Source organism: Microtus oregoni, unplaced genomic scaffold (genome assembly GCF_018167655.1).
Source record: "Microtus oregoni isolate MIOR12 unplaced genomic scaffold, Mior012 000153F_ref0000387, whole genome shotgun sequence".
NCBI lineage: Eukaryota > Metazoa > Chordata > Mammalia > Rodentia > Cricetidae > Microtus > Microtus oregoni.
The window spans coordinates 954,113-966,927 of NW_024544808.1; the positions used below are offsets into that span (position 1 = coordinate 954,113).

At 40.9% G+C, this 12,815-nt stretch overlaps 1 protein-coding gene across 1 annotated transcript in view; it reads left to right on the top strand.

Moving 5' to 3' along the window:
* The window catches only part of LOC121445029 (6-phosphofructo-2-kinase/fructose-2,6-bisphosphatase 1-like), a 69,179-nt gene that overhangs the window by 24,615 nt on the left and 31,749 nt on the right, over window positions 1-12,815 (top strand). The window contains exon 2 of the mRNA XM_041647004.1: window positions 8,851-8,976. Within this exon, the coding sequence (XP_041502938.1) occupies window positions 8,851-8,976 (126 nt within the window). The remainder of the gene's footprint in view (window positions 1-8,850; window positions 8,977-12,815) is intronic.

The following is a 12,815-nucleotide window of genomic DNA, read 5'->3' on the forward strand; positions in this document are numbered from 1 at the left end:
CATCTGATAAGACACAGGTGGTTACTAATATTTTTTTGTAACTGTGTAAGTTCGCTTTGTTACCAAGTATGTGGTCAGTTTTCGAGAAGGTTCCATGAGCTGCAGAGAAGAAGGTATATTCTTTCCTCTTTGGGTGGAATAATCTATAGATGTCTGTTAAGTCCATTTGCTTCATTACCTCCATTAATTCTCTAATTTCTCTGTTAAGTTTCTGTCTGATTGACCTGTCCATTGGTGAGAGAGGAGTGTTGAAGTCTCCTACTATTAGTGTGTGCGGTTTGATGGCTGCCTTGAGTTTTAGTAATGTTTCTTTTACGTACGTGGGTGCTTTTATATTAGGGGCATAGATATTCAGGACTGAGACTTCTTCCTGATGAATTGTTCCTGTTATGAGTATAAAATGTCCCTCTCCATCTCTTCTGATTGATTTAAGTTTGAAGTCAACTTTGTTATAAATTAGTATGGCCACACCTGCTTGTTTCTTAGGTCCATTTGCTTGATAAGCCTTTTCCCAGCCCTTTACTCTGAGTAGGCGCCTGTCTTTGTGGTTGAGGTGTGTTTCTTGTAGACAGCAGAATGTTGGATCCTGTTTTCTTATCCAATCTCTTAGCCTATGCCTTTTTATAGGTGAGTTGAGCCCATTGATATTAAGTGATATTAATGACCAGTGGTTGTTAACTCCGGTCACTTTTTAAGTAGTAGGGTTTGTGTGTTTTCCTTCTTTGATTTGCGCTGGTGAAGAGTCTCTAGATGTCTGAGTTATTGTGGTCATTGTTGGACTCCTTGGTTAGTGATTTTCCTTCTATTATTTTCTGTAAGGCTGGATTTGTGGCTACGTATTGTTTAAATTTGTTTTTATCCTGGAAAATTTTGTTTTCTCCATTTATAGTGAATGAAAGTTTGGCTGGATATAGTAGTCTGGGCTTGCATCCGTGGTCTCTTAGTTTTTGGAGAACATCTATCCAGGACCTTCTGGCTTTCATGGTTTCCATAGAGAAGTCAGGTGTAAGTCTGATAGGTTTACCTTTATCAGTAACTTGGCCTTTTTCCTTTGCGGCTCTTAATATTCTTTCTTTATTCTGTATATTTTGTGTTTTGATTATTATTTGGCGAGGGTAAGTTTTCTTTTGATCCAGTCTATTTGGTGTTCTGTATGCTTCTTGAACCTTCATAGGTACATCTGTCTTCAGGTTGGGAAAGTTTTCTTCTATAATTTTATTAAGTATATTTTCTGTACCGTTGAGCTGCACTTCTTCTCCTTCTTCTACTCCAATTATTCTTAGGTTTGCTCTTTTTATTGTGTCCCATATTTCCTGAATGTTTTGTGATGAGAGTTTGTTGGACTTGCTGTTTTCTTTGATCAGAGTGTTTATTTTCTCTATGTTATCCTCAGAATCTGAGATTCTTTCTTCTATCTCTTGTATTCTGCTGGTTATACTTGATTCTGTAGTCTCTATTCGTTTACCTAGATTTTCCATGTTCAGTCGGCCCTCTGTTTGTGTTTTCTTCTTTGCCTCCATTTCAGTTTTCAAGTCATGAACTGTTTCCTTTATCTGCTTGATTGTTTTTCCTTGGTTTCCTAGGGTATCATTCACTGATTTACTCAATTCCTCGAACTTTCTATTATACTTCTCATCCATTTCTATAAGGGCGTTTTTTATATGCTGTTTAAGGGTGTCAATCACTTTCATGAAGTCAGTTTTTTCTACTTCTTCTTTATTAAGGTGTTCATGTCCTCCTGTTGTGGGGTCACTGGCTTCTGGTGGTTTCGTGTTGTTTTTCAGATTGTTGGGAGAATTCCTGCATTGGCGTCTGCCCATCTCTTCCTCCCAATACTCCCCTTTGTATCTTCTTTTATAGGATCAGGTCTTCTTGCCCACTGATGTACCTTCCCAGTGATGTCACTCCCCAGAGATGTTTCTCCACAATGATGTTTCACTCGGTGCCCAGAACAAAACTCCACGCTGCTTGGTTAGCTCACGAACAAAGGTCCCACCCCGCTCGCTATGGGCAGGCTATGGGAACAAAGGAGCTACCGGCCACCCCTATTTCCTCCCGGTTCAGATTCGGTCCCAGCGCCCTAGCAGGCTGGGCAGGGAGGCGCTATGCCCCAAAGGAGGGAGGGAGACAGGGGGTGTGGGGATCTGGATGTAAGCTGAGTGGGATAGGAAGAGAGAGGCGGTTTGGGCAGTATAGCCCCTGTAGGATGGCCAGGAAGTGTGGGCGGGCTGAGGTATGATCCCAGCTGCCACAGCACTCACTCACCACGATGATGTTTCACTCGGTGCCCAGATCGAAACTCTGCGCTGCTTGGTTAGCTCGCGAACAAAGGGCCCACCCCGCTCGCTGTGGGCAGGCTCTGGGAACCATAATCTACCTTTTGATGTGAAGGGAGTATTGAAGTTCCTGGATTCTCTGGCAGACAGAGCAGGGGCACAGTCAAACCAGCCAGACTCTCCCTGGGGCTGAGCTGGATGGTGAGTGTTGAATGACCCAGCCCTGCCCCCTCCCCTGGCCACCAGGGAGAAACACACCCACTGAAGCAGGATCTCATTTAATGTTATCAGGCAGGAACTTATATAGGGTTGGTATGGGTTGAGGTAGAATAAGGAATAAGTGCCAATAATATTCTGCCACACTAGCGGTGGCTGGGCAGAGGCATATTTAGGCCAGGTAGCCAGAGATAGGTCTCCAAACTTGAGCCAGGCTCAGGAAGATACACTAGGCCTCACCAAACTCAAGTTAGGCTCAGGAAGTTACACTGGGCCTCGCACCTGGGCCCCATGAAGCCCAGCAGAACTCACCAACTATCATTGTATGGGGGTCAATATGTGGTTTTAGCTGTGGTGGTGTTTTTTTGTTTGGTTTGGTTTGGTTTTGGTTTGTTTTTATGAACTTGAATGTCCTTGTGTTTGGAACATTAATTTTTAGAATTATCCTCTTTGTAGATATTTCTTTAATAAGTGTGTAGTATCCTTTCCTATCTTCTGATTACTTTTGTTTAGAAGTCATTTTGTCAGATCTTAAAATAGCTTGCTTCTTGGGTCAATTTGCTTGAAATACTTTTTTCCATTCTTTATTCTAAGGTAATGCCCCTCCTTGATGACATGATGTGTTTCTTGGATGTAGCCTAATGCTTGATCTTGTTTTAGAATGAAATTGGTTAGTTTTGTCTTTTTATTGGGTAATTGGGACCATTAATATTGTAACTCAGTGATTATTGATTTCTCTTATTTTGTTGCTGTGATGTGGATTCCCTCCATTTTGATTTACTGTTTTGGGATTACTTATTGATTGTTTTCTTCTTGACTGTAGTTGACCTATTAAGATTTAAATTCTCCTTCTAGTACTACTTAAATTTGGTTTTATTTTTAATGATTTTCTTCCTCCATCTATTGTGATTGATAGTGTTGATAGATATTGTGCTCTAGGCTGACATCTTTGGTCTCTCAGAGCTTGTAGAACATGAGTCCAGGCTTTTCTGACTTTCAGAGTTTCCATTGAAAAGTTAGGGACTATTCTAATAGGTCTGCCTTTATATATTACTTGGTTTTTTTCCCTTGCAGCTTTTAATATCCTTTCTTTGTCCTGTATATTTAGTGTTTTGATTTTTATGTGTCATGAGAAATTTCTTTTCTTGTTCTGTGTATTTGATGATCTATATGCTTCTTGTAACTTAGTAGGCATCGCTTTCATTTGATTGGGAAACTTTTCTTTCCTGTTTTTTTAAACTATTTTCTTTGTCTTTGACCTAGTTTCTTCTCCCTATTAGTTGTAGGTTTGTTCTTTTCATGATGTCCCATATTTCTGCATATTTTTTGCCTAGAACTTTTTAGACTTAACATTTTCTTTGACTAATCTATCCATTTCTTCTACCTTATCTTCAATACTTAAAATTCTCTTCTATGTATTTTAATCTGTTGGTGAGGCTTAACTCAGAGTTTTTTGTTTGACAGACAGAATTTTTTATTTCCAGTTTTACTTCAGTTTGAGTTTTCTTTAGTGATTTTATTTTGTGTGTGTGTGTGTGTGTGTGTGTGTGTGTGTGTGTGTGTGTGTTAAATTCTGCTTTCATATCTTGAAGTGTTCATGATCTTTGTTAGGCATTTATTCATGCTCATTAAGGTCCTTGAAAATATTTACAATTCTTATTTTGAAATCTTTGTCTTGTGTTTCAGCTAAGTTGCTTTTCTCAGGACATGTTGCAATAAGGGTTGCTGGCTTCTGGAGAAGGCATATTATCTTGGCTGTTCATGTTTGTCATTTTGTGTTGGGTTTTAAGCAGCTAGAGTCATGATGTTTGAAATATTTCTTGGCTTAAATATTTAGTATTGTCAGTATTGGGTGAGTGGTTCATCCATTGGTTGCTGCTGCCTACTTTGGGTCCTAGCCAAGTGTGGTAGCTGTGGAGTCCCTGGTAGAGATGTTTATGGGGGTCAGTAGGTATCGCAAAAGAATAAAGATAGGCTAGAAGGAAAGTTTGAAAGGAGTGGCCAAAAAGAACTAGGGGCATCCTGGGTCTATACCAATGGTAGAGTTTCCAGGGGATGAAGGTGAGCTGTGAATAGGGGCTCTTGTAAGCAGATTGCAGGAGGACTAAGAGTAAGTCTGGAGAGGACAGAAGGATAATAAACCCAGTGTACCTGAGTTGCAGACTACTGTAGCCACTGAGGACCCTGGCAGAGAGTAGTTTTGCAGGTCTGCTGGTGTCACAGAGGAGTGGAGCTGGGTTATAAGACTGAAAGGGGCAGTAGGAAAAAGCAGTATAATTCTTGTGTCTCTGTAGGGAATATGGTCCCTATTTACACTCTTTTCAGACTGCTTTCAAGATTTTATTTTTATACTAATTGTCTCTAATTGTATATGTTTCCATATGGTTCTTTACATTCATGCAGACACACACACACACACACACACACAAAGTACTTAGAGTTTTCTATGCTTCTTAGATCTCTGGTTTTGTGTCAGTCACTAATTTCGGAAACTTTAGTCCATTGTGTCTTCGAAGTATTTCTTCTGCCTCTTCTAAGCACATTATTGTACTCTTTATTAAGGTCCCATAGTTTTGTGGTCTTCTGTGTTTTTCTTTTATTTTTGATATTATAAATACATAATTGTCTGTTCCCTTTCCTCCCTCCAAATCCTCCCATATATCCTTCCCACTCTCCTTCAAATTCATAGCCTCTTTTTTCACTGATTCTTGTTATATGTACATATGTATGCACATATATATTTTTCTGTGCAACCTTATCAGGCCATATGATTTTACTCATACGTGTGTTTTCAGAACTGACCATTTGGCATTGAATTACCAGTTGATGTACTCTTCCTTTGGTAAGACTATATTGCTTCTACTCTCAGCATTCCTTAGTTGTCTCTATGTAATTCTTTGGTAGGCTTGAAGCCTTGTAGTCTTTCCTCATTGTGCCTTGGCAGGTTTATTGTTATCATTGTTCAGCTCATGTTTATTCAGTCATGCTGGTGAGACTTCATGAGTATACCACCTGAAATTACTAGGAGACACAATCTCACTGCAAACCACAGATTCTCTGGCTGTTATATTCTTTCTGCTTGCAATGTTTCTGTTCCTCATTGTTTCCTGAGCCTTGAGTGTAGCAGTATTCATTGGGACTGGGCTCTATAACTCTGCATTTTGATTGGTTGTGATTTTCTGTAGTGGTGTCAGTATGTTGCAAAGAGAAGTTTCCTTGATGAAGAGAGAGGACTGTACTTATATGTGAGTATAAGGACAAGTGTTTATTTTTAGAGATTATGCTGGTTTAGTACATCAGTGTTAGATAGCTATCTCATGATGTGTGATTACAATTCAAATAAAGCATTCAACACAATAGTCATAGCCAATTTATATCCCTAGTCTGAGAATTCCAGCACCCACGTCATAACTAAGTCTGTTTCTGATGCTTTCTCTCTCTCTTCAAACTTTTTGCTTGGTCTTGATTCTTCCCCCTTTGTGATGCTCCCAACAGACAGTACATCTCTTGTATCTCATAAAGATACATTTCTCTACTATTTAATCTTGGATTTTTTTAGATTTCTTTAAGCATTTTATGTGTATGAGTGCTTTGCTGAATGTGTATGTGCTTGTGGAGGTCAGCAAAGGTGAGCAAAAGGCAACAGATTCCCGGGAACTGGAATTACATACAGGTGGTTTTCAGCTGACACATGGTTGCTAGGAACTGAACCTGGGTCTTCTGCAAGAGAAGCAAGTGCTCTTTTTTCCATTTGTTTATTTTAATTTTTTAAAAAGAAAACAAACTATCTTTTTCATTTTACATACCAATCCCAGTTAACACTCCCTCTCCTCCTCCAATTTCCTCCATCTTTTTCCCCAACTCGCCCCCCGCCAACTCCTCAGAGAAGGGAAGGTATATATTGCTTTGGAAGAAGGTCCAAGGCCCTCCCTACTACTATATCTAGGCTGAGCAAGGTATCCATCCAAAGAGAATAGGTTCCCAAAAAGTCAGTAAAAGCAGTAGGGATAAATCCTGGTGCCACTGTTAGTGGCCCCACAGTCTGCCCCAGCCATATAACTGTCACCCACAATCAGAGAGACTGGTTTGGTCCTATGTTGGTTCCTTCCCTGTCTGGCTGGAATTGGCAGCAAGTGCTCTTAGCTGCTGAACCATCTCTCCAGCCCCCTTCACTACTATTTTCTTTTTTTTCTTTCTTTCCTTCTTTTCTTTCTTTCTTTCTTTCTTTCTTTAAGATTTCTGCCTCCTCCCTGCCACCACCTCCCATTTCCCTCCCTCTCCCCCAATGAACTCCCCCTCCCTCATCAGCCCAAAGAGCAGTCAGGGTTCCCTGCCCTGTGGGAAGTCCAAGGACCTCCCACCTCCTTCCAGGTCTAGTAAGGTGAGCATCCAAACAGTCTAGGCTCCCATAAAGCCAGTACATGCAGTAGGATCAAAACCAAGTGCCATTGTTCTTGAGTTCTCAGCAGTCCTCATTGTTCGCTATGTTCAGCAAGTCTGGTTTTATCCCATGCTTTTTCAGACCCAGTCCAGCTGGCCTTGGTGAGTTCCCGATAGAACATCCCCATTGTCTTAGTGTGTGGGTGCACCCCTTGCGGTCCTGAGTTCCTTGTTCGTGCTCTCTCTCCTTCTGCTCCTGATTTGGACCTTGGGATTTCAGTCTGGTGCTGCAATGTGGGACTCTGTCTCTGTCTCCTTTCATCCAGGTTAATATCCAGGAGGATGACTGACTATATGTTTTTCTTAAGGTTCGCCTTCTTATTTAGCTTCTCTAGGATCACGAATTATAGGCTCAATGTCCTTTATTTATGGCTAGAAACCAATTATGAGTGAGTACATCCCATGTTCCTCGTTTTGGGTCTTGCTTACCTCACTCAGGATAGTGTTTTCTATTTCTGTCCATTTGCATGCAAAATTCAAGAAGTCATTGTTTTTTACTGCTGAGTAGTACTCTAATATGTATATATTCCATACTTTCTTCATCCATTCTTCCATTGAAGGGCATCTAGGTTGTTTCCAGGTTCTGGCTATTACAAACAATGCTGCTGCCGGACAATGGTGGCACACGCCTTTAATCCCAGCACTCGGGAGGCAGAGGCAGGCGGATCTCTGTGAGTTCAAGCCCAGCCTGGTCTACAGAGCTAGTTCCAGGACAGGCTCCAAAGCCACAGAGAAACCCTTTCTCGAAAAACCAAAAAATAAAAAAATAAAAAAATCAATGCTGCTATGAACATAGTTGAGCATATACTTTTGCTGCTGGGTTACAGGTGAGCAATGCCATAACCGGCTTCCCGTGTATGATCTGAGAGCTGGTGAGATGACTCAGGGAGTAGAGATGCTCATGGGGCAGACCCGTGACCTGAGGTGGAAGGAAAGAGCTGACTCTTGAAAGCTGCCCTCAAATATACCCAAGAGATGCCCTTCACTACTATTTTCAAGGAAGTTATTTAGTTTGGTAATGAAGAATGGGGAAGTAAGATTTCTATGTTATTAAGTCCCAGTCCTTGGCAGGTTGACCTTGTGTATTATTGGCAGTGTGACCATCACAATTGTTCTTGTCCTCCAAATGTAATAAGTAGACCTAGCACCATGCTGGGCAGGTACATTTTCTGTATTTCTTCCCACTTCATAGAGTTTGCATCAGTGCCCTTAACTTTTGTCTCCCCTCCTGCAGATTGAAATGTTTTCCCTCCCAGGTGAGAGAAGGTAAATTGCTTTGGCCTGAGTTCCAGGAGAGAAGGGGATAGATTGATCGGGATTGGCTGCCAGGTGCAGTAAGTTACCACCAGTACTTTCAAGATACAGTTCCTGTTGCCTTTCCCTTGGAATAGTAAGGCTTTTTCTACAGGAAAATTGAGCAAATTTTCTGGACAGAATTTGAGCAATGGTTATTTTTCTGTTTACCTCCCCAAGCCAAAAATTTCAATACTTTTCCCAGGATTTTTCTCAGTCTTCTCTACTAGCAGCTGGGGGAAAATTGAAAAATATGGAAAGCTATCTGTTTGTAGTCCTTATGAACATCACATTGGCCCACAACCAGCTTTAGCAATTCAGTAGTCATTTTTATCTGGACCTTTTTATGAGTTTGTATGTTGTTCAGCAGTGTCTGTATAAACTAAGAAATACCTGAGTTCTTTTGCCCTCTGCAGATCCCTGTTCTTACAAGTTTAAATTGGCTATCTACACTGCAACCTCAATTTTCTGATGAGTCTAAGAAAAGATGGGATGCCCATTTAACCTCCTCCCTTTCTCTCATAATGTTGGAAGTAGTGTGGTTTCCAACCCTGTATCTCTAAGCTAATGGCAGAAAAGCCTCTAAGTGTAGGGATAAGCTTTTGAAGATCTCTCTGTCTTCCAGCATCCATACCGCAGTTCACCAATTCCCCCACAATGATGATCATGGTGGGTTTACCAGCTCGAGGCAAGACCTACATCTCAACAAAGCTCACACGATATCTCAACTGGATAGGAACACCAACTAAAGGTATGTCTCAAAAATAATTTACTATATATCCCCACCACAGGCCACTAACTGAAAACTGAGGAAAGTAGAAGGCCAAACCTTTCAGTACAGAAAATGCTGCACACCCCTGTTTCTAGGATTAGACCTTCTACTACTGCTGTTACCACTGTCACAATGGTCTTACATATTATATCATTTCATGAGACTATGTTCTGTGCCTAATGCCATGCTGGGTTTTAGGTATAAAACAACCAGTATTAAGCCTAAATCGGCTCATAAGAAGGCTCACAAACTCAAACCAGTCCTCTGAGTACTGCAAGGACTTTTCATCACAACTACGTTGTCTCATCAATAACACTATTTTTTTATGTTCATTAGTGTTTTGCATGGTTGTTGGGGCCCCTGGAGCTGGAGTTAGAGACAGTTGTGAGCTGCCATGTCAGTGCTAGGAATTAAACCTGGGTCATCTGGAAGAGCAAGCAGTCAGTACTCTTAACCATTGAGCCATTTCTCCAGGCCCCAATAACACTATTTTTATCATTATAATTTTTCACTATTTCATAGTCAGAAAATAAGGCCAAAAAGGTGAAATACCCTCTTTTTTCATACCTCTGGACACAGAAACAGGGTATGATTAATTTCAAATCTGACATTCTCTGCTAGGTCTAATGCATGGCTGTATTGAAGGGAAGATAAAGGGACCCTGTTCTCTCTCTCTCTCTCTCCCTCCCTCCCTCCCTCCCTCCATCCATTATTTCTCTCTAATCCTTTGTCTTGTTCAACCCAACATTGCATCTACTCCATTCCATCCAATCCCCCTTCCCTCATTCCCATCAAATCTTCTAATTCTCCTCTTTTTTGTATGTAAGGGATTGTAAGTGGAAGTTTCTGTCTCTCCCAGTCCCACAGCCATTCAGTCCCAAAGAAGTACACAGAGGCTTATGTTAATTATAAACTGTTTGGTCTATTAGCTCAGGCTTATTATTAACTAGTTCTTACAACTTAAATTAACCCATAGTTCTTATCTGTATTTAGCCACATGTCTTGACACCTTTCTCAGTGCAACATTCTACTCTTGCTTCCTCTGTGTCTGACAAGTGACTTATTCTCTGCTTTTCTCTTCCCATAATTCTCCTTGTTTGGTTGCCTTGCTTATACTTCCTGCCTGGCTACTGGCCTATCAGCATTTTATTAAACCAATATGAGTAACAAATCTTTACAGTGTACAAGAGCATTGTCCCACAGCAAGGGATTGAACCCAGAGCTTTGTTTATAATAAATGAAGCATATATTCTGCTACAAAGTTACACCTGGTGCCAAATCTTCTCTTCCCCACCCAACTCCATTTATCCTTCCTTGCCCTTTATCTACTTTCTCTAATTAATTCACTAAAGTTTCCCAAGTGCTAAAGCCCATGCCAAGCATTAGGAAAGAAATAAAATTGAATGAGACTCGAGGCCTTTCCTGGAAGAATTCTAACTCTAAATGTACATCACAAGTCCTAGGGTGGACTAGGACTCAGACAATATTCTGAGGGTGCTCACAGGGGGAATTGTTGACTGAAAGATGTCAAAACCTTCATGGGTAAGAATATGTCTGAGATGGGTCCTGTGGAAAGAAGGGAACATTTGTCGAGGCAAAGAAGGCAGGAAAGAGCCCCTCTTTACAGAACTGCAAGCCTGAGGAGCTTCTACCAGATTAAGAAGCACATGGCATAGTAGCAGATGTGTCTCTGTCTTGATCCCACTTTTATTCTGTTTATTCAACTTTATACCTATAGTCTCTAAGGGTCTCCTTGGTCTGAAGTTTTGAATCAAGCCCCTTTATTTCAAGACCCATCCACAGCTGACTTATTCTAGCCTTTCAAGCCCCAGCCACAGTGGTTTACCCCTTTCTCCAAAACATACTTTGCTTCCTGCAGATATTATACCTTTGTTCAAGGAGTGTCTGCGTACTTGTAGTCTACCTACAGTGCCCTTGCTTCCCACCCTCACCCTCATACTCACTAGTAAAAGATACCTATTCTAAAAGGACTTGTTCAAATTTTGCTTTCTCTCAGATACTTCAAGCAAACCCAAAATGTAACTTTTTCCTTCACCCCCACTCTTCTGCTTAGTTCAATATTGTCTCTGTTGGAGCACTTAAAGGACTCTGTAGGAGCTCCACTGTTACCTGATTTGGTTGCTGTCTGACTTTGTAGTTTATGAACTTCTTGAGAGCCCTATCACAAAAATCTATATGCGTGTATGTTTATGCATGTGTCCCAGAAGTCATATCTCACTTTATAGAGTAGGTATCTGACTTAGTCACTGTTCTATTGCTGTGAAGAGACACAATGCCCATGACAACTTTTATAAGAGAAATTATTTAATTGGGGACTTGCTTATAGTTTCAGAGGCTTAGTTCATTATCATCATGGCAGGAAGCATGTCAGCATACAGGCAGACATGGCAATGGAAAAGTAGCTGAGAGTTCTACATTTTGATCCACAGGCACAGAGATAGAGAGAGACACTGGGCCTGGCTTAGGTTTTGAACCCTCAAAGCCCACCTCAGTAACACTTCTTCCAACAAGGCCATACCTACTCCAACAAAACCACAGTTCCTAATCCATCTCAAGTAGTGCCTAATGCCACTCCCTGATGATTAAACATTCAGATATGTGAGCTTATGGGACCTATTCTTATTCATATCACCACATTCCATACACTGGTCCCCATAGCCTTGTAGACATATAATGCATTCAATCCAACTTCAAAAGTCCCCATAGTGTATTACAATCTCAACACTGTTTAAAAGTCCAAAATTCAAAGACTTCTGAGACTCATGGCAATCTCTTAACATTAACTCCATGTCAAATCAAAATTTAAAAAAGCAGATCATATAATTCTAACATACTTTACCAGAATATACTTTACCATTCCAAAAGAGAGAAAAGGGAGCATAGTGAGGAAATACTGGACCAAAGTAAGACTAAAATCCAGCAAAGCAAGCTCCAAATTCTGTATCAACATGTCTAATGTCCAAGTGTTCTTCAGATCTCCAGCTCCTGTTGACTATAACACCCTTCTCTCTGTTGGCCTGCTTCCACACCTTGTCTGCAGTTCTCCTTGGCAGGTATCCTACAACGCTGGCATCAACAACATCTTGGGGTCTGGAGTACAACCCAGACTTAACCTTTACAGCTTCTACACAATGGCCTCTCAGGCTTCCATGCAGGGATTCTACTGCCACACTCCTAGCCTCAGCTACTTTCCTTAGCCACAGAGGGAAATCCCATAACCCCTTTCTTGTATCCTGGACTCCAAAGCCAGAACCACATGGCCAAAGCTGCCAAGTCTTTCTGCTTGCTGGGGCCGGAAGATGACCCCCTCGTTCAAATACATTTTCATTAGCTTTCTTCACTACTTAAGCTTTTTGTTAATTCCTCTTCACAAGTTGAAATCTTATCTTGGTGTGGGGCCTTTTCCTGAGGTCACCAGTCCCTTCATTCCATTTACTACCAGGCTTTTCTTTGAACTTTTAATCTCCTTGAGCATCACTTAGCTCTCCATTATACTTCCTGGTGTCCCTTTTCTCCTCAAACTACATTTTGTGATTTTCCTTGCTCAGCTTGCTCCTTTTCATTATAGATCTATATAAGACTGATTACTAATAACTACGTGACACAGTCATTATTAGTCTACCTTGAAATTTCTACTGGTGCCATTAATCTAAAATTCTTCAGTTTAGCTTGAGGCAGATTTTTAGTACAAGGCAAAAAGTAGCCACATTTCTTTGCCATAATATGACGAGAATGGTTTCTAGGTCACTTGTTAATTATCTTCCCCTCTGTAACTTGAGCTGGGCCCCCACAGTTTA